This window comes from Phyllobates terribilis, unplaced genomic scaffold, assembly GCF_046119375.1.
Source record: "Phyllobates terribilis strain yellow unplaced genomic scaffold, ASM4611937v1 Scaffold_8__6_contigs__length_399053987, whole genome shotgun sequence".
Classification (NCBI taxonomy): domain Eukaryota; kingdom Metazoa; phylum Chordata; class Amphibia; order Anura; family Dendrobatidae; genus Phyllobates; species Phyllobates terribilis.
The window spans coordinates 242,441,211-242,464,213 of NW_027362768.1; the positions used below are offsets into that span (position 1 = coordinate 242,441,211).

At 46.2% G+C, this 23,003-nt stretch overlaps 1 protein-coding gene across 2 annotated transcripts in view; it reads right to left on the reverse strand.

Annotated features, from left to right (window-relative positions):
• Positions 1–23,003, reverse strand: part of KIFAP3 (kinesin associated protein 3) — a 176,076-nt gene that overhangs the window by 16,732 nt on the left and 136,341 nt on the right. The window contains exons 17-19 of one of the 2 annotated variants that reach the window (XM_073644085.1): positions 10,929–11,014; positions 10,580–10,769; positions 4,881–4,980 (exon numbers count right to left, since the gene is read on the reverse strand). In XM_073644085.1, the coding sequence (XP_073500186.1) occupies positions 4,881–4,980; positions 10,580–10,769; positions 10,929–11,014 (376 nt within the window). The remainder of the gene's footprint in view (positions 1–4,880; positions 4,981–10,579; positions 10,770–10,928; positions 11,015–23,003) is intronic. The other variant, XM_073644084.1, reaches the window with a different exon arrangement.

Below are 23,003 nucleotides of genomic sequence, written 5' to 3' on the forward strand. Positions count from 1 at the left end.
GAAGAGATAATTCTGCTCTGTCTAAGAACTCTTCACCTTCCTTAATGATTTTCAAGGTAGTTAACCTCTCTTCTAGATTTCGCAACTTTTCCTCCAACAGGGACACAAGCTTGCATTTCTGGCATGTGAAGTTTGGCTTTTCCACTGGCAAGTCTGTGAACATGTAGCAGGATATGCAGCTCACCAAATGGCTCCTGGACTCTTCCATGTTCTTACTGTTAATGTTCTGAAAACAGTGAAAAAAGCTTAAAAAAAAAGCTTCAAAATGCGCGAGCCGGTAGGCGCGCGGTTTACCAATGTCCTCTTTTCAGCTCCAACAGCCAAAATCCAGTGTTCTTTGAGCTCGCGGAGACTCTTCACTTACCCCAAAATGCAGTGGGAATATGCAAATTATCTCCTCAGGACTCCTCCCCTGGTTTACCAATGTCCTCTTTTCAGCTCCAACAGCCAAAATCCAGTGTTCTTTGAGCTCGCGGAGACTCTTCACTTACCCCAAAATGCAGTGGGAATATGCAAATTATCTCCTCAGGACTCCTCCCCTGGTTTACCAATGTCCTCTTTTCAGCTCCAACAGCCAAAATCCAGTGTTCTTTGAGCTCGCGGAGACTCTTCACTTACCCCAAAATGCAGTGGGAATATGCAAATTATCTCCTCAGGACTCCTCCCCTGGTTTACCAATGTCCTCTTTTCAGCTCCAACAGCCAAAATCCAGTGTTCTTTGAGCTCGCGGAGACTCTTCACTTACCCCAAAATGCAGTGGGAATATGCAAATTATCTCCTCAGGACTCCTCCCCTGGTTTACCAATGTCCTCTTTTCAGCTCCAACAGCCAAAATCCAGTGTTCTTTGAGCTCGCGGAGACTCTTCACTTACCCCAAAATGCAGTGGGAATATGCAAATTATCTCCTCAGGACTCCTCCCCTGGTTTACCAATGTCCTCTTTTCAGCTCCAACAGCCAAAATCCAGTGTTCTTTGAGCTCGCGGAGACTCTTCACTTACCCCAAAATGCAGTGGGAATATGCAAATTATCTCCTCAGGACTCCTCCCCTGGTTTACCAATGTCCTCTTTTCAGCTCCAACAGCCAAAATCCAGTGTTCTTTGAGCTCGCGGAGACTCTTCACTTACCCCAAAATGCAGTGGGAATATGCAAATTATCTCCTCAGGACTCCTCCCCTGGTTTACCAATGTCCTCTTTTCAGCTCCAACAGCCAAAATCCAGTGTTCTTTGAGCTCGCGGAGACTCTTCACTTACCCCAAAATGCAGTGGGAATATGCAAATTATCTCCTCAGGACTCCTCCCCTGGTTTACCGATGTCCTCTTTTCAGCTCCAACAGCCAAAATCCAGTGTTCTTTGAGCTCGCGGAGACTCTTCACTTACCCCAAAATGCAGTGGGAATATGCAAATTATCTCCTCAGGACTCCTCCCCTGGTTTACCGATGTCCTCTTTTCAGCTCCAACAGCCAAAATCCAGTGTTCTTTGAGCTCGCCGAGACTCTTCACTTACCCCAAAATGCAGTGGGAATATGCAAATTATCTCCTCAGGACTCCTCAGTATTTAATCCCTTACAAACCATGATGAGTTCTGGCTCCTACAGACCAGTTAGACGCTCCTAATCAACTCATTACCTGCATTAAAGACAGCTGTCTTACATAGTGACCTGTATAAAAGACTCCTGTCCACAGACTCAATTAATCAGTCAGACTCTAACCTCTACAACATGGGCAAGACCGAAGAGCTTTCTAAGAATATCAGGGACCAGATCATAGACCTGCACAAAGCTGGAATGGGCTACAAAACCATAAGTAAGACACTGGGTGAGAAGGAGACAACTGTTGGTGCAATAGTAAGAAAATGGAAGAAATACAAAATGACTGTCAATCGACATAGTTCTGGTGCACCATGTAAAATCTCACCTAGTGGGGTATCCTTGATCATGAGGAAAGTGAGAGATCAACCTAAAACTACACGGGGGGGACGGGGACTTGTTAATGATCTCAAGGCAGCCGGGACCACAGTCACCAAGAAAACCATTGGTAACACATTACGCCTTAAAGGCTTAAAATCCTGCAGTGCCTGCAAGGTCCCCCTGCTCAAGAAGGCACATGTGCAGGCCCATCTGAAGTTTGCCAATGAACACCTGGATGATTCTGTGAGTTATTGGGAGAAAGTGCTGTGGTCAGATGAGACAAAAATTGGGCTCTTTGGCATTAACTCAACTCGCCATGTTTGGAGGAAGCGAAATGCTGCCTATGAATGGATGGAGCCATGTACCGTAAAATCCTGAGTGACCACCTCCTTCCCTCCGCCAGGACATTAAAAATGGGTTGTGGCTGGGTCTTCCAGCAACAAAATGACCCAAAACATACAGCCAGGGCAACAAAGGAGTGGCTCAAAAAGAAGCCCATTAAGGTCATGGAGTGGCCTAGCCAGTCTCCAGACCTTAATCCCACAGAAAACTTATGGAGGGAGTTGACGCTCCGAGTTGCCAAGCGACAGCCTCAAAATCTTAATGATTTAGAGATGATCTGCAAAGAGGAGTGGACCAAAATTCCTCCTGACATGTGCGTAACCCTCATCATCAACTATAAAAAATGTCTGACTGCTGTGCTGCCAACAAGGGTTTTGCCACCAAGTATTAAGTGTTGTTTGCCAGAGGGATCAAATACTTATTTCTCACTGCAAAATGCAAATAAATTTATCTAATTTATACAATGTGATTTTCTTGATTTTTTTTTGGATATTCTATCTCTCAATGTTAAACTTAACCTACCTTAAAATTGATTATAATTATCAAACTTACATAAACAGCAAGGGATCAAATAATTATTTCCTTCACTGTATCTATGATTAGAATAATGTATTTAACTAACAAATAAAGCAGCACTCTGTAGCGCTATAGCATGCAAACATGAAATATACGAAATTTAGTGCATAAATTGGCCAATTCATGGGTACCCAGCAGCCATGACAAGATGATTCTCGTTTTTGGGAACCTATCTAGTGTGAATCCTCTCTTAGGCTGAAGAATACATGTATGTGGGAAGGTAGGATCCTGCTATAATTAAAATCGCCTGAGGCTTAGGGGTTGAGTGCTCAGTCAGAAGGCCTATGTATACAAATATCAAAACTTCCAACTGTCAATTCCAAACAGAAAACAAGTGTGAACAGGTGCTTACTAAGAGTAGCAATCTCCCTGCCTCTCCCTCTCTTGCAACATCGCCAAAATACAGCTTTCAAAGCAGGTTTCATCATAGCTCACTGCTCTCGTTGTCAGACCTGTGCTTGTTCAAATGCCTTGTTATCTCTCTGTGTAAATACAGTGATGGCATAGCAGACGTAGAACAAACCACTGATGTGTTAGTGTTATAGCAGGACCTGTGCTGGCCTTTATAGTCCTACTAATACTACAGTTCTATTCACTAGAGCTGTCACTCAAGATGGAGAGAAACCAGCCTGAAACCAGGATGTAAGGAAACTGCACTGCTCATAGCTACTCAAGAGAAAGCTTGAGGATACCCCTTTAAGAAAACTAACTGACCTACTACATTAGGGATAATTGTAATTGATTACAATCACATCAGCAGAATTGTATACGCTTTTTTGAGTCAGAATTAGTGCAAGGAAATGTATGCAATGCATTTACTAATATGTTTAACTTTTTTTGTACATTACTTCTATACCTCAGAGCCATTATTGGGCCTCGGAAGCACAATAAACAAACATAAACTTGGAAACAACTTAAAAAAATATTACACACACTGAACCTGAAAAATTATTAATGTGGACCAATTACCACACGCACATCACTGTAGTGGTGGGATCTAACTGGATTTCAAGTAAAATCATATTGAAAAATGCATTTTCAAGGCACATTTTATTTATTTTGCTCACTTATATAGCGCCATTAATTACACAGCGCTTTACAGACATCATCATCACTGTCCCCATTGGGGCTCACAATCTACATTCCCTATTAATATGTCTTTGGAGTGTGGGAGGAAACCGGAGAACCCGGAGGAAACCCACACAAACACGGGGAGAAGATACCTACAGCAGTGCATCATGCTGGGAGAGCAGTTTTTAAATCCGTGTTAACCCAATAGTTGATTGAGGTCACAGGGATCTTGCCGTATAATGCAGAGGACACTATTCTGTGGCTCGTATTGTGTTATAATATATTTCAAAAACCTCCGCTAACATGTCTATTTTAGAAAACACTTGTATTCTCCATGATTAACAATGATGAAGCACATGACTCTACATTGTATCATTGTTTAATTACTCCTCTTTAAATTTATCAATGAACTGACAACTGTTGGGGTAGTCTCCTATGCGGACATTATCAACCCTTTGACAAGAGGTGTTGATTTAATTTAATTGTAGTAATAGAGACAGCAGAATGCAGTCATTATTAGACAAATGATCCAGAATTTCATGGAGAATATATATATTTACTAAAACAGACATATTAGAAGAGCTAATGGATCCTCTCAAAAGAGGATAAATTAAAGGGATAGTGTGAAGGAAGTAAATTGCTTTAATTAGTTAGCATGAAAATAAACAAGTGTGTAATAGACTTGCTTTTTCTATCTGCTGTCATTCTCCTGCAACGAGAGCTTTTATTTTATGTAGTGTACAGATGGTCTCCATGGAGCTCGGCCAATAGTGCCTGCCCTAATTGTATTATTGAACGCTGAACCCACTAACAAATCATATATGTATATGTACTGTAGATGTATATGTAGTGGCATACAAGAGGCAACATGTTTACATTGTAGCATTCACTAACATTCCAAAACTGCAAAAGGCTTCATCCCAGAGTTCAGTGAGAAAACCTTGCTGAAGACAAAAAAAAGAAGAAACATATAGATATTACCCTGCGCTGAATGAATGTTGCCCAATAAGATCTCCATTCTGAAGATGATAGTCATTGAAGAAGACTGGACTCACAGCACCTTCAGATTGCATCAGTCCTTCTAGGAAAATGGCACAAATTAGAATTTCATCTAGAAATGCTTCTACATTTTATATTTCATTACTGCTTACTGTATTTGGTGCAGAAAATCCACATACTCACATTAAAAAATAACTAAAAAAAAGTGACTACATTTTCAGTTTTTTTTTTTACTAATTATATTAAGCATTACAAATTTTGGTTTCAATTCTGTAAAAAACTTTCATCTAAGTGGCCTCCAAACCACTGCTGCCGATTGCCCTCCAAACCACCTTAGCAGATTGACCTCCAAACCACTGCTGCCGATTGCCCTCCAAACCACCTTAGCAGATTGACCTACAAACCACTGCTGCCGATTGACCTGCAAACCACTGCTGCCGATTGACCTGCAAACCACTGCTGCCGATTGACCTGCAAACCACTGCTGCCGATTGACCTGCAAACCACTGCTGCCGATTGCCCTCCAAACCACCTTAGCAGATTGACCTCCAAACCACTGCTGCCGATTGCCCTCCAAACCACCTTAGCCGATTGCCCTCCAAACCACCTTAGCAGATTGACCTCCAAACCACTGCTGCCGATTGACCTGCAAACCACTGCTGCCGATTGACCTGCAAACCACTGCTGCCGATTGACCTGCAAACCACTGCTGCCGATTGACCTGCAAACCACTGCTGCCGATTGACCTGCAAACCACTGCTGCAGATTGACCTGCAAACCACTGCTGCAGATTGACCTGCAAACCACTGCTGCAGATTGACCTGCAAACCACTGCTGCCGATTGACCTGCAAACCACTGCTGCCGATTGACCTGCAAACCACTGCTGCTGATTGACCTGCAAACCACTGCTGCCATGTCAGCTCTTGACACTCGTAGGGCCGGTACAGCAGAGCTGACTGATTTCACTACTGCTGAGTACAACTGTGCTGGAAGAGTTACTGCTGATGGTACAGTGCAGGAAATACAAGATGTAGTGATACTAACGCAGGAGACACAGTGTGATCATCCTAAGAAGTGAGAGGAAGAAGTCTGAACTGAATGCCTTAGAAGGGCGCGAGCGCAGTCCTAGGCGCCTCTCCCTCTGCTGCCAGCGTTCGTACTCCCAGTGCATAGTAATGAAGTGCGGCTGTGATACCAATACAGAAAAGCCAGACAAGCAGGCGCGTGACCATCAGATGACTAGATGACATCACCACAGGTCCTTTCAGAACACCGCGGGATGCCGATGACAGAGGAAGCCACCGGAGAGGAGACCGGGGGCCGCCGTAGAGGTAAGTATAATTTATTTTTTATGTTTTCATTTTTATTTACTAATGGTACCCGGGTCTGGAGGAGAGTCTCCTCTTCTCCAGACCCGGGTACCATACGCGCATTGAACCGCATAACATCCACATGTATACATGTATGCATATGGGTGCATTAAGAATCCCTCCTTTATTGAGATGTGACCATTAATTATATGTAATTTTTTGTTCTTACCATCTAAACTTTCAGGTATGTGCGTGAACATAAGTGTACAATGCTCATCACTCGTTTCTTTTGTTCTCTCTGGCCTTGTACGCATGCGTGTCATTGATTGCGGGACTCCTGTCGGCTCTCCGTATCTTGAGCGTCGTCTGACGTCAAATAGCATGCCTGCTATGTGTACTGCCGTTGGCCGTCACGTGACGCGGACGCCGACTGGCGTTCTGGTCTCCATGACTACGCCATGCGTCACTTCCGGTCCACGGTGCCAGCTGGAGCCTTTATATATCCCTGCACTGCTCACTTTTTTGTGCCTCCTGACGAAGGGAAACTGAAACGCGAGTCGGGGCGGTAGCTCCACGTGTGCAGCCTCATTTCTACATATGCCCTTATATCTGCCTCTTTTCGGATTCCCTGGTATATATACAGGGTTATGGTGACCCTTGGTGACCACTCCTAAGTGTGTGTGTGCTATATATTTTTATATTAGAGGCAGTTATGAACTAGATAACTTTATTCCAACTATTCAGGCATATGTACAGGGTCTTGTGGGTATTATACTTTTCTGGTACATTTATTTATATAGTATCTATTGACTGATTATAACTCTATTTGTTATTTGTACCCTTTGACTGGTAGACTTACCCAAATTGGTATATACCGTATTTTTCGTACCATAAGACGCACTTTTTTCCTCCAAAATTTTGGAGGAAAATGGGGGATGCGTCTTATAGTCCGAATGTTGGGGGGTGTGTATATTTATGTGTGGTGTGGGGGGAGCGGTATCGGTGGAGGAGCGGGGCACAGGAGGCAGCAGCCACCTACTGCAGCCTACATTGTCCCCACTGCTAAAGAAAATGAATATTCACTGCTCCCCACGCCCACGGGGCGTGGGGAGCACTGAATATTCATGCTCCTTAATAGCGGTATACAGTGTAGCCGCGCTGCGACTCCTGCTGCTGCCGGCTATCTCCTGTGCCCTCTGTTAAAGTGCATGAATATTCAACCTTTCTCCACGCCCATGGGCGTGGGGAGGGGGTGAATATTCATGCCCTTTACTGAGCGGGCACAGGAGATAGCCGGCAGCAGCAGCCGCAGCGCGGCTCCGCTGTATGCCGGCTATGAAGGAGAGTGAAGTCACTGCTCCCCGCGCACACAGACCCGGCGTGGGGAGCAGTGACTTCCGGCAGCTGATCTCTCCTTGTGAGCCGCGCATGGCAGTGACGTCATGCACGGCTCACATGGAGAGATCAGTGCAGGCAGACAGGACGCATCGCTGGAGGAGAGAAGAAAGGTGAGTAGGAGTGTTTATTTTTTTTTAATGTGCAGCCTGATGGGGATTTGGGGGACCATACATACTAGGACAGGGATTAGGGGTGCCATGCATACCAGGACAGGGATGAGGGGTGCCATGCTAACCAGGACAGGGATGATGGGTGCCATGCATACCAGGATAGGGATGAGGGGTGCCATGCATACCAGGATAGGGATGAGGGGTGCCATGCATACAGGATAGGGATGAGGGGTGCCATGCATACCAGGATAGGGATGAGGGGTGCCATGCATACCAGGACAGGGATGAGTGGTGCCATACATACCAGGACAGGGATTAGGGGTGGCATACATACCAGCACAGGGATTAGGGGTGGCATGCATACCAGGACAGGGATTAGGGGTGCCATGCATACCAGGACAGGGATGAGGGTTGCCATGATAACAAGGACAGGGATGATGGGTGCCATGCATACCAGGACAGGAATGAGGGGTGCCATGATAACAAGGACAGGGATGATGGGTACCATGCATACCAGGACAGGGATGAGGGGTGCCATGCATACCAGGACAGGGATGAGGGGTGCCATGCATACCAGGACAGGGATGAGGGGTGCCATGATAACAAGGACAGGGATGATGGGTGCCATGCATACCAGGACAGGGATGAGGGGTGCCATGATAACAAGGACAGGGATGATGGGTGCCATGCATACCAGGACAGGGATGAGGGGTGCCATGCATACCAGGACAGGGATGAGGGGTGCCATGCATACCAGGACAGGGATGAGGGGTGCCATGCATACCAGGACAGGGATGAGGGGTTCCATGCATACCAGGACAGGGATGAGGGGTGCCATGCTAACCAGGATAGGGATTAGGGGTGCCATGCATACCAGAACAGGGATGAGGGGTGCCATGCATACCAGGATAGGGATGAGGGGTGCCATGCATACCAGGATAGGGATGAGGGGTGCCATGCATACCACGACAGGGATGATGGGTGCCATGCATACCAGGACAGGGATGAGGGGTGCCATGCATACCAGGACAGGGATGAGGGGTGCCATGCATACCAGGACAGGGATGAGGGGTGCCATGCTAACCAGGATAGGGATTAGGGGTGCCATGCATACCAGAACAGGGATGAGGGGTGCCATGCATACCAGGATAGGGATGAGGGGTGCCATGCATACCAGGATAGGGATGAGGGGTGCCATGCATACCAGGACAGGGATGAGGGGTGCCATGCATACCAGGACAGGGATTAGGGGTGGCATGAATACCAGTACAGGGATTAGGGGTGCCATGCATACCAGGAAAGGGATGAGGGGTGCCATGCATACCAGGACAGGGATTAGGGGTGCCATGCATACCAGGATAGGGATGAGGGGGACCATGCATACCAGGACAGGGATTAGGGGTGCCATGCATAACAGGACAGGGATTAGGGGTGCCATGCATATCAGGACAGGGATGAGGGGTGCCATGCATACCAGGATAGGGATGAGGGGTGCCATGCATAACAGGACAGGGATGAGGGGTACCATTCATACCAGGACAGGGATGAGGGGTGCCATGCATACCAGGACAGGGATGAGGGGTGCCATGCTAACCAGGACAGGGATTAGGGGTGCCATGCATACCAGGACAGAGATGAGGGGTACCATGAATACTAGGACAGGGATGAGGGGTACCATGCATATCAGGATAGGTATGAGGGGTGCCATGCATACCAGGATAAGGGTGAGGGGTGCCATGCATACCAGGATGGAGGGATGCCAGGCATACCAGGATGGGGACCCACATATAAAAGGAAGGGGGGCGGCATATATACCAGGATGGGGGATATTGTCAGAATTGGGGGACATTACCCCTATACCAGTGTCAGCAGAAGACCCCCTCCCCCTTAAAAGTGCATCATGACCACATGTTTTGCTTAAATTTATTTATTTTTTTATTTTCCTCCTCTAAAACCTAGGTGTGTCTTATGGTCCGGTGCGTCTTATAGTCCGAAAAATATGGTATATATGTCGGCTGCTACGTGATGTGACCCTTATGGTTTTTAACCATCTGCACTCTGCACTTTATTCCCCTTTGTACCTGTTAAGATTATTTAATAAAATTTGGATTTCCTTGTTTAATTACTAGTGGCCTCTTATCGTCGTTTTTTCTGGTTTGGTCTGTTGTTGCTATTGACAATTTGGCCCTGATATGGTCCTTATAATGGTAGTTGAGATATATGTACAGACAGTGTAAAATCTATATTCCCTATAGGGTACGTATACTACCACTTTCTTCCATGAACTGTATATATTAGACATGTAGTCATGCGGATGTTATGTGGTTCAATGCAAGTTAATGGCGGCGATTTCGCCGCAATTACGCACAAGAATTGGTAGTGCTGTGTTTTTTTCCCGCAATGATAATCCGCAGCGGAAATTTCCGCAGCATGTGCACAGCACATGAGGATTATCATTGGGAAACATGGCAGACAATTTATCATGTGTTTTTAATGAGTTTTCGCGGCGGAAAAGGCGCCACGGAAACGCAATAAAATCGGCATCGTGGGCACACAGCCTAACAGAAGAATGTTAGAGAAATGATGGACATAAAATATGCTACTAGTATACAAGCAGTCTAACCATACATGACCATAGTCTAAAATTACAGTGGATATGTCACCAAATTTACAATACAATACAAACTGCAATCAATATGAAACAGATCTCTTCATCCTGATGAGACTGGTACATTTACTTTCAAAATAAATACAGTATCTTATCAGGTCTAAGATCTATTTATTAATTTATGCACTTTGTATTGTGATATTTGGTGACAGATCCACTTTAGATCCAGATTTACCATTGGGATAGCACCTCACCTGCATTGTAGTACAAATCCGGTCTTTCCAGTATATCTCCTTCATGGATAAATGGTTCAATCGGTTCATCTCCATAAAGATATTGCTCATTTTCATCCATTTGACGGCTTTCCACCATCTCAAGCCACTGAGAGTTATGCCAACGGAATTTCTCACTCTGTATCTTTTTTGCCCATTCTTCATCATACTCCTACATGGGAAAATGAGAACTGTGGAGGTTTATATCTAGGATGAACCAACTATATCTGTATGAAGAACACTCTTGCATTACTGATTCACATTAATCTGACAACTTTTATCAAAAAGACACATGTTTCAGGCATACAGATAAAAGTTGTTGCTAACTTACCGCTATGATATCGAGGGTGTTATCACATACTTTTCGAATCTCTGCATTTTTATCATGCATTAGATCTATCAGATAGGCAGGGGCCTCTGCAATATATGCATTAAGGAAACTTAAGAAAAATAGTTATTCTACTAATATGTATACACGTGGTCAAAATTGTTGGTACCCCTCGTTTAATGAATGAAAAACCCACAATGGTCACAGAAATAACTTGAATCTGACAAAAGTAATAAATTAAAAATCTATGAAAATGAACAAATGAAAGTCAGACATTGCTTTGCAACCCTGCTTCCACAGAATTAAAAAAAAAAATTAAAATGAAATAGGCCTGGACAGAAATTATGGAAAACAAAAGCAGTTGGAGCGCCAATGGTGAAGAGCCTGAGGTTTGGGGGGGGGGGGAGAAGGGGGGAGATGTTGTGACCACTCACCTGGTCCTGTTGTGCAAAGGAGCCCAGCACAACAAGGGAAAACGCTTCCAGGTGGGAGTCTGTATGATGACCGCAGCTTAGCGGGAACTGCTGTAGGGAATCCACCTGAGGAAGATAGCTTCTGCTATCGAAACGCGTCGTGGCGTTAGAGAGCGTACTAAACAATAAAAGGTTTGTGTGTTATAACCTAATCCCCTTTCTAGTTGTTCTAGCGCTTCACTAACACTGCACAATTCCTTCTTTCTTGATTGGACAGACATGATGGTACTCTTAACTTAATATTTTGTTGAACAACTTTTGAGGCAATCACTGCAATCAAAGGATTCTTGTGACTTTCAATGAGACTTCTGCACCTCTCCACAGGTATTTTGGCCCACTCCTCAACAGCAAACTGCTCCAGTTGTCTCGTGTTTGAAGGTTGCCATTTCCAGACAGCATGTTTCAGCTCTTTCCAAAGATGCTCAATAGGATTTAGGTCAGGGCTCATAGAAGGCCACTTCAGAATAGTCCAATGTTTTCCTCTTAGCCATTCTTGGGTGTTTTTAGCTGTGTGTTTTGGGTCATTATCCTGTTGCAAGACCCATGACCTGCAACTGAAAGATCCTAGTTACTTACCGGTAACGGGATTTTACAGAGCCCATGACAGCACCACCTGAGAGAGAGGGTATCCGCCCACCAAGGACAGGAACCTACTGAATAAAAAGGCGGTACCTCTCCTCCGCATCAGTTTTGTTTCAGAGCATGAGAGGGCCTCCGAAGACAGGTTAATACATAACCACCACCTCAATATTTGTACTAAACACCTTAAAAAGTGCACACCACAGTGATAAAGGGGAGGGAATTAATAGGGTGCTGTCATGGGCTCTGTAAAATCCCGTTATCGGTAAGTAACTAGGATCTTTTCCCCTTCTCCCATGACAGCACCACCTGAGAGATTTATAGAAATCAAAAACCAGAGGGAGGGATCACCGTTTGCAACACCTTCCTACCAAAGGACAGATCAGTAGAAGAGGAAAGGTCAAGACGGTAATGTTTGTAAAATGTAGCGGGGGATGACCAAGTTGCCGCCTTACATATGATGTCGATGGGCACATCCGCCTTCTCAGCCCAGGAAGCAGCTACCGCTCTGGTGGAATGGGCCTTCAGGTTCTCTGGAACCGGCAGATTGCTAGAAGAGTAGGCTAAGGTAATAGTATCCCTGACCCATCTAGCTATGGTCCCCCTTGTAACCTTAAGTCCTTTCCTAGCCCCCTGAAAGGATATAAATAAGGTGTCACTCTTCCTCCAGGCTTTTTTAACTTCCAAATACCGGACTAACACCCTCCTAACATCTAAGGTGTGAATTTATGTTCCTCAGAATCCCTAGGATTAGGATAGAAGGAAGGGAGAGTGATTACTTGCGTCCTATGGAATTTGGAGGCTACCTTAGGAAGATAGGCCGGGTCTGGTCTTAAGATTACTCTATCCGTACATACTTGAGTGAATGGATGGTTAACGGATAGTGCGTGTAAGTCACTGACTCTACGAGCTGATGTCAGGGCTACCAGTAGAGCAGTCTTTAAAGTTAAGATTTTTTCTGAAACCTTCTCTAAGGGCTCGAAGGGAGGTTTGGTTAACGCTTCCAGAACTAAATTAAGGTCCCAAGGAGGCATTCTTGGAATAGGAATAGGTCTGGATCTATGACAAGCTTTAATAAATCTAATGATCCATCTATTTGCTGCCAAGTCATAATTATACAGTGCCCCCAGAGCGGACACCTGCACCTTAAGAGTACTGGTGGCTAGTCCCATATTTAATCCCTTCTGGAGGAATTCTAGTATGGCCTTAATAGGAATCCTCCCTTTGGCAGACTGACCCGAGGTAGACAAGAACTTAGCCCAGGTTCTACCATAGATTCTAGTTGTTATCGGCTTTCTACTTGCCAGAAGGGTAGTAACAAGGTCCGGAGAAAACCCCCTTTGCGTCAATAGCGACCTCTCAAAATCCAGGCCGTCAAATGCAGGCCTGCTCTTTGGGGATGACAGACTGGGCCCTGCCTGAGGAGATCCGGGATGTCCGGAAGAACCCATGGATCTGCTTGGGACATTCTCTTCATCCAAGTGAACCATGGTCTCTTGGGCCAGAATGGGGCGATCACTATAACCCTCGCCCGTTCCTCTCGGATCTTCCTCAGGATAGTAGGGATCAGTACTAAAGGGGGAAATGCATAAGCTAGAGTAAAAGCCCATGGAATCTGCAGCGCGTCCACCGCAAACACCCCCTCCTTTGGATTCAGGGAGCAAAAGGTTTCGGTCTTCCGATTGTGTCTGTTTGCAAATAGGTCTATCTGGGGCTGTCCCCACCGACCCACAATCTGCTGAAAAATGGCTGGATTCAACTCCCACTCTCCTTGTTTTAAGGTGTGACCACTCAAGAAATCGGCCTTTATGTTCTCTTCCCCTTTTATATGCAGCGCCGAGAGCGTGACCAGCCGACTCTCGGCAAACCTGAAGATCTGATCCGCTACTAACATCAGAGGGAGAGACCTGGTACCCCCCCTGATGATTGATGTAGGCGACTGTTGATCTGTTGTCTGACATTATCCTGACGTGAGGACCCTGAAGAGCAGAACTGAATTCTTTTAGAGCGTTTCTCGCTGCCAACAGCTCTTTCGTGTTGGAAGAGAGACTTGTCTCGCTGTCCGACCAGAGGCCTTGTACAGAACGATCCCTTAGGTGAGCTCCCCAACCTTCTGCACTTGCGTCTGTTGTAATTGTATCCGACATCTGGAAGGTCCAAGGAACCCCCAAAGATAGGTTGACCGGAGATGTCCACCAGTCCAGGGAGTTGATCTGGAAGAGACATCTTCCCATTCAGGCGACCTTTGAGCCGCCTGTCTGCTGCCAGAATCTCCTGTTGAAGACATCTGGAATGGTACTGGGCCCACTGAACCGCCGGGATGCAAGACGTCATTGTACCCAACAGAGACATTGCACTCCTCAGGGTCATGGTCGGATTGCTGATAACCTGAGATATTAGGGATCTGATCTTCAGCTTCTTTTCCTCTGGCAGAAGACAGGTTTGGTTTTCTGAGTCCAGAATGAGACCCAGGAAAGACTGAACCCTCTTTGGTTCCAGCCTTGACTTCTCCAGATTTAATAGCCAACCTAGGCGTCTTAGACTGGCCATGACGTCCGCCAGGGCTAGAGCACAGAGTTGACTTGATCTGCCCACTACTAAGAAGTCGTCCAGATAAGGGATGACCAGAATATCTCTTTCCCTCAAGTGCGCTGTGACCTCCAGAATAATTTTTGTGAAGACTCTTGGCGCCATGGAAATGCCAAAGGGAAGAGCTGCGAACTGAAAATGCCTTACGTGCCTGCCGAATTGTACAGCTACTCTTAGAAACTGTTGATGATGTGGCAAAATCGGGACGTGGTAGTAGGCGTCCTTCAGATCGAGGACGCACATAAAACAGTCCGGAAATAACATCTTTATGGCCGATTTTATTGTTTCCATCTTGAACGGCCTGTAGACTAAATGGTCATTCAGCCTCTTTAAGTTCGCAATGGTCCTGAAGGAGCCGTCCGGCTTCTTTATTAGGAAGAGAGTCGAATAGAATCCTCTTCCTTGCTCGGGTGCAGGTGTTTCCACCAGAACTCTCTTTCCTGAGCAGAGAGAGAACTTCCTGCTGTAAGGCTATCTGTTCCGCTAAACCCCTGGGGGCTGATATTTTGACAGTGTTCTTGGGCCTGCTTTTGAACTCTAATGTGAGCCCCCTCCTGATTATCCCTAAGATCCAAGGATTGGATGAAATTTCCTTCCAGGCAGGCAGGAAGAGGGACAATCTTCCTCCCACCTGGGGGGAACTGTCACTTAGGGGCTTTCTTATTCTCGGAGGAGGGACCCCCGAACATGAAGCCTCTGTTATACGGCTTTTTGTCTTTCCAGCTTCCTTGGTCTCTGGGAGCTTTACTGCGGTTGTATTTTCTCTTATGAAAGGAGCTGTTAAACCGGGAACCAGACACCGTGGGAAATCCATGTTTTTTGTCTGCGGCTTTATCTAGGATGTCATCTAGACCTTTGCCAAACAAGAAGTCCCCCTCACAAGGGATTGAGCACAGTTTAGACTTTGACTGCACATCCCCTGACCAGCTCTTGAGCCATAGCGCCCTACGGGCTGCATTAGAGAGGTTTGCAGACCGGGCAGCCAGCCTAACTGAATCTGCCGATGCATCAGCCAGGAATGCAGCCGCTCCCTGCACAAGAGGAAGGTCAGATAGAATTTTCTCCCTGGACACATTCCCCCTAATCTGGTCTTCCAATTCTTGAAGCCAGATCATCATAGATCTAGCGGTGCAGGTGGCTGCTACTGCCGGTTTAAGGGCCCCTGCTGACGACTCCCAGGCTTGTTTAAGGAAGGACTCCGCTTTTTTATCCAGCGGGTCTTTTAAGGCTCCTAAATCCTCAAAGGGCAGAGTGGATTTTTTTGAAGATTTTGAAATGGCCACGTCAATCTTAGGGGTTTTGTCCCATTTAGCTGTATCCTCATCCTCAAAGGGGTACCTCCGCTTGGAGGATGACGGCAGCTGACCCTTCCTCTCCGGTTTCTTCCATTCCCTTTCTATCAGAGATTTAATCCTGTTATTGACCGGGAATGAGCGTCTCCTCCTATGGTCTAAGCCCCCGAACATAACATCCTGGACTGTTCTGGGCACCTTGGTATCGGTAATACCCATAGTCCCTCTGACGGCTTTAACTAGTCTCTCAGCATTATCAACCGAAAAACAAGGTCTGCCCCCCCCCATCATCATCCGAAGACTCCGATGATGATGAGGAGAGATTAGAGGAGGAAGGCAGTTCTCTTGTAAAATGGGACTCCACCGATTCCTCTGATTCTGAAGAAACTAGTTTTCGTTTATTCTTTTTGCATGACGTTAAGCCTCTTAAAGACTCTCTGACCTCTGTTTGGATTAGATCCTTTAATTCTAAAGAAAACCTGGGGGACTCCTCTGCAATGGTTTTCTGAATACAGTCCGAGCAAAGGTTTTTGGCATAGGAGGTGGGAAGACCGATTTTGCACAAAGCACACTCCCTGTTTTTACTTTTAGCACTACACTTCTTCGCCTCCTGCCCCAAGAAATGAAAGGAGAAGAAGGAGGAAAAGAGAGAGAGAAGAGCACATTATTCAGGGTGAGACTTTCACGAAGATCACTCACCACACTGCCGGTCAGACTAGGGTACCGGAGGCGGTGGTTGCCGTTCACAAGAGGGCTCCCATCTGGTGGAGGTGGACTGACGAAGTCTTTTCTGACCAGTCTTGCCGGAACTCGCACGCCCTCCACTGCTGTGACTTTGTCGATGGGAAGATTCTCGATGCTCCATTTGCTTAAGCTGCTTGCGCTGCTTTGATGGCTGCGGCTGCTGCTGTACCTCCTGTGGCGGTGACAGCTGCTGCCCAGGTGACTGCAGCTTCTCATTCATCATGGCGGGGATGCAGACACCGCCATCTTGATTGCTCCCCATCCTTAAAAGCAGTAGGGCTCCACCTCCTTTAGGCTCCTCCCCTTCCGGCAGCATGCTCATTTAAAAATTTTTTTTAATTTAAATTCAGCCAGCTGGCGCGCTACACCGCAGATACGCTCCCTTCTGCGCGTGCGCAGCCCAGCGGCACCCGGCGCGCTTGCAGCGGGATAACGCTTTCCACCCGCGCATGCGCAGACCCGGCTTCCGGCGCACTCCGTGATAGGGCGCTCCAGCACCCCGCGCGTGCTCAGCCCGGACTTCCGGCGCGCTCCGTCACAGGGTGCGACGCGCCCCCACGTGCGCAGACCCGGAAGACCTGCCGGCCGGCGCGCTCAGCTCGTCTTGCGAGGCGCAGACCCGGAAGCAGGCCCCAGCGCACACGGGGAGGAATTAAAAAAACAGCACCTCCTCCCCACACGCAGACCCGGGCAGCAGCCAGATGGGCTGGGAACAGGGACCATCTGCAGCTTCCACGGCCTCCAGGCCGCATCGTCCATAATCCAGGTACGTGAGGTAGCACCTGGTGAGGCTCCCATCAGGGACAGGAACCAAAACTGATGAGGAGGAGAGGTACCGCCTTTTTATTCAGTAGGTTCCTGTCCTTGGTGGGCGGATACCCTCTCTCTCAGGTGGTGCTGTCATGGGAGAAGGGGAAAAGCAAGCTTTCTGACACTGGGCAGCACATTTCTCTCTAAAATCCCTTGATAGTCTTGAGATTTCATTGTACCCTGCACAGATTCAAGACACCCTGTGCCAGATGCGGCAAAGCAGCCCCAGAACATAACAGAGCCTCCTCCATGTTTCACAGTAGGGACAGTGTTCTTTTCTTGATATGCTTCATTACTCCGTTTGTGAATATAGAGCTGGTGTGCCTTGCCAAAAACTTCCATTTTTGTCTCATCTGTCCATAGGGCATTCTCTCAGAAGCTTTTTGGCTTGTCAACATGTAGTTTGGCAAATTCCAGTCTGGCTTTTTTATGATTTTTTTTCAACAATGGTGTTCTCCTTGATCGTCTCCCATGAAGTCTATTTTGGATCAAACAACGATGGATGGTGCGATCTGACACTGATGTTCCTTGAGCTTGAAGTTCACCTTCACTCTTTAGAAGTTATCCTGGGCTCTTTTGTTAACATTCGTATTATCCGTCTCTTTGATTTGTCATCAATTTTCCTCCTGCAGCCATGTCCAGGGAGGTTGGCTACAGTCCAATGGATCTTAAATTTCTGAATAATATGTGCAACTGTAGTCACAGGAACATCAAGCTGCTTTGAGATGGTCTTATAACCTTTACCTTTAACATGCTTGTCTATAATTTTCTTTCTAATTTCCTGAGACAACTCTTTCCTTTGCTTCCTCTGGTCCATGCTGAGTGTGGTACACACCATGTCACCAGACAGCACAGCGAGTATCTGTAGCCCTATATACAGGCCCACTGACTGATTACAAGATTGTAGACACCTGTGATGCTAATTAGTGGACACAACTTGATTTCACATGTCCCTTTTGTCACATTATTTTCAGGGGTACCATCATTTCTGTCCAGGCCTATTTCATGAATTTAATTTTTTCAATTTCTGTGGAAGCAGGGTTGCAGAGCAATGTCGGACTTTCATTTGTTAATTTTCATAGATTTTAAATGTATCATTATTTTTGTCAGATTTAAGTTATTTCTGTGACTATTGTGGGTTTTTCTTTCATTAAACGAGGGGTACCAACAATTTTGACCACATGTGTATGTACAGTACAGACCAAAAGTTTGGACACACCTTCTCATTTAAAGATTTTTCTGTATTTTCATAACTATGAAAATTGTATATTCACATTGAAGGCATCAAAACTATGAATTAACACATGTGGAATTATATACTTAACAAAAAAGTGTGAAACAACTGAAAATATGTCTTATATTCTAGGTTCTTCAAAGTACCCACCTTTTGCTTTGATGACTGCTTTGCACACTCTTGGCATTTTCTTGATGAGCTTCAAGAGGTAGTCACTGGAAATGGTTTTCACTTCACAGGTGTGCCCTGTCAGGTTTAACCCCTTCAGGACCCAGCCTATTTTGACCCTAAAGACCTTGGCATTTTTGTCAATTCTGACCAGTGTCCCTTTACGAGGTAAAAACTCTGGAACACTTCAACGTATCCTAGCGATTCTGAGATTGTTTTTTCGTGACATATTGGGCTTCATGTTAGTATTAAATTTAGGTCAATAATATTTGCGTTTATTTGTGAAAAAATCAAAAATTTGGCAAAAATTTTTAAAATTTCGCAATTTTCAAATTTTGAATTTTTATTCTGCTAAACCAGAGAGTTATGTGACACAAAATAGTTAATAAATAACATTTCCCACATGTCTACTTTACATCAGCACAATTTTGGAAAAAAAAACATTTTTTTTGGTAGGAAGTTTGAAGGGTTCAAAGTTAATCAGCAATTTTTCTTTTTTCCAGCAAAATTTACAAAACCATTTTTTTTAGTGACCACATCACATTTGAAGTCCCTTTGAGGGGTGTACATGACAGAAAACACCCAAAAGTGACACCATTCCAAAAACTGCACCCCTCCAGCTACTCAAAACTACATTCAAGAAGATTATTAACCCTTCAGGAGCATCACAGGAACTAAAGCAACGTGGAAGGAAAAAATGAACATTTTAATTTTTCTAACAAAAATTTTCTTTTAACCTCAATTCTTTCATTTTCACATGGGCAACAGGATAAAATGGATTCTAAAATTTGTTGGGCAAATTCTCCTGAGTACATCAATACTTCATATGTGGTCATAAACTACTGTTTGGGCGCATAGCAGGGCTCAGAAGGGAAGGAGCGCAATTTGACTTTTGGAGCTAATTTTCCATTCAAAAAGTGAAATGGCGCTCCTTCCCTTCTGAGCCCTGCCGTGCGCCCAAACAGTGGTTTATGACCACATATGAGGCATCGGTGTACTCAGGAGAAATTGCCCAACAAATTTTAGGATGTATTTTATCCTGTTAGCCATGTGAAAATTAAAAAATTCAGGCTAAAAGAAAATTTTTGTGAAAAAAAAAGTACTTTTTCATTTTCACAGATAAATTTGTGAAGCACCCGGGGTTTAAAGTGCTGACTATGCATCTAGATAAGTTCCCTGGGGGGTCTAGTTTCCCAAATGTGGTCACTTGTGGGGGAGCTCCAATGTTTAGGCACACAAGGGCTCTCCAAACGCAACATGGTGTCCGCTAACAATTTGAGCTGATTTTCCATTCAATTTGTTAGCGGACACCACGTCGCATTTGGAGAGCCCCAGTGTGCCTAAACATTGGAGCTCCCCCACAAGTGACCCCATTTTGGAAACTAGACCCCCCCAGGGAACTTATCTAGATGGGTGGTGAGCATTTTTAACCCCCAGGTGCTTCACAAATTAATCTGTAAAAATGAAAATTTTTGTGGTAAAAAAAAAAAACTTTTTCATTTTTACGAATCAATTTGTGAAGCACCTGGGGGTTCCAAGTGCTCACTATGCATCTAGATAGGCTCCTTGGGGGGTCTAGTTTCCAAAATGGGGTCACTTGTGGGGGAGCTCTAATGTTTAGGCACACAGGGGCTCTCCAAACGCGACATGGTGTCCGCTAACAAATTGAATGGAAAATCGGCTCAAATTGTTAGCGGACACCATATTGCGTTTGGAGAGCCCCTGTGTGCCTAAACATTGGAGCTCCCCCACAAGTGACCCCATTTTGGAAACTAGACCCCCCAGGGAACTTATCTAGATGGGTGGTGAGCATTTTGAACCCCCAGGTGCTTCACAAATTAATCCGTAAAAATGAAAAAAGAAAATTTTTGTGGAAAACACACACACACCAACCTGACATAGGTTGGTGTGTGTGTTGTAGTGTACATGAAGTTGTTGTGTGTGTGTGTGATGTTGTGAATGTCATGCTAGTGTGGGTGAGTTCTGTAGGGAAGGTCAGGATGTGTTTTGTCCGGGGACATGTGATGAATTTTGAAGCATTCATTCAAACACAGTCTGGGTCTGTCAGGACACGTTTCACATTGGAAAAGGGTGACCTTTCTTGTCCCCCTTTTATGGCAGACCCGGCACCTTTTTCTTACTGTGACCTCACCGGGAAAATGTTGCCCTGGTACCACACGGGAGACTCGAGTTCCAGGGGTGCTGGGGCCCGCTTCTTCTTCACCTCTAAAAATCAGGGCCTTTATCACCGCATCCTGGAACGTATGCGTTATACAGTGCCATTTGAACGATGTGCACGGCCAGTTTTTTGTACCAAACCTTCGCCTTCCGCATGGCACTGTAGGGCTGGAGGACTTGATCAGAAAGATCAACTCTCCCCATGTGCTTGTTGTACCCCAGGGCACAGTCCGGTTTGTGGACCGGTGCTGGGGTACCTCTAACGGTGGTCGCCGTGGTGCCGGGAACATGGATTGTGGTCAAGAAAAAGACGTCCCTCTTGTCTTTGAACTTCACCACAACCATGTTGCCGCTACATTGGGCTCGGCTCTCACCCTTTGGGAGAGGCTGCTCAATTAGCGTCAAAGGGAGACCCCTCTGGGTTCTGCGCACAGTACCACAAGCGGCAGTAGTTCTGGCAGGGAGGGACTGAAATAGTGGAATGCTTGTGTAAAAGTTATCAACGTATAGATGGTAACCTTTATCAAGCAGTGGGCGGATCAAATCCCACACTATTTTCCCACTCACCTTCACAGCAGGTGCACATTCTGGGGGCTGGATCCTCGAATCCTTTCCTTCGTACACTCTAAAGCTGTGAGTGTACCCTGAGGCACTCTCGCACAGCTTGTAGAGTTTTATGCCGTACCTGGCCCTCTTACTGGGCAGGTATTGTCGGAATTGAAGCCTCCCTTTGAAGTGGATGAGGGATTCATCCACAGAAATTTCCCTTTGAGGAACGTACACTTCAGCAAACTTGTTGCTGAAGTGTTCGATGACCGGGCGAATTTTGAACAGTCTGTCAAAATTCGGGTCATGGCGGGGAAAGCTGTCCGCGTTATCCCTGAAATGTAAGAATTTGTGAATGACCTCAAATCTTTTGCGGGTCATCACCATTCTGAACACTGGAGTTTGATATAAAAGTATTAGCGGATTTCTGGTTTCTTCACAATCCCCATGTGAACTACCAGTCCCCAATATTTCAACATTTCTACTGAGTCAACGGGACTCCAAGTAGAAAACATTGAATTTGGGTTTGCAGCCAAAAACAGGTGGGCGTAGATGTTGGTCTGCTCCACCATGAGACTGACAATGGCATCAGAGAAATAGACTTTGAAAGTCTATTTCCCTGAGGTTTGCTGTCTCGAACTGGATTCCTGATTGGGGAAGGAAATCAGGAATCCGTGGAGTGTAATTTTCAGGGACGGGGGTCCACACGGGGGCCATGGTGCTAGGTTGGGCGTGACTAGCAACAGGTTGAGGGTCACTCACAGATAACTGTGGGTCTTCTTCCACGGCCTCCGGACGATGTCTTGACCTGCGACGTCGTCTTGGTGCAGAGTCGTTGTCACTGGAGGAGGAAGAATGGGAGGAATAGAGGAACGTGGGGTCCTCTACCTCACTATCAGCTACGGAGGCAATAATGCCTCCTCAGCTGAGTACGCCCTGTGTATGTGTGAGTGCTTGGTGTAGGGGAGGGACCAGGCGTAGGGGGCGCGCTCAGGCACATGAGGCACGCTCAGGCACATGGGGCGCGCTCAGGCACACGGGGCGCAGGAGGGGGCGCACTCCGGCACACAGGGCTCACTCAGGCACACGGGGCGGGCTCAGGCAGAGGGGGCGCAGGAGGGGGCGCGCTCAGGCACACTGGCACATGGCAGGTTAACAGCAGGTCAGATTAGAGACCAGGTCAATGCCACACAGAGTTCTAGCAGCAGACACATCTCTACAACAACTGTTAAGATGAGACTTTGTGCAGCCGGCCTTCATGGTAAAATAGCTGCTAGGAAACCACTGCTAAGGACAGGCAACAAGCAGAAGAGACTTGTTTGGGCTAAAGAACACAAGGAATGGACATTAGACCAGTGGAAATCTGTGCTTTGGTCTGATGAGTCCAAATTTGAGATCTTTGGTTCCAACCACCGTGTCTTTGTGCGACGCAGAAAAGGTGGTGAACGGATGGACTCTACATGCC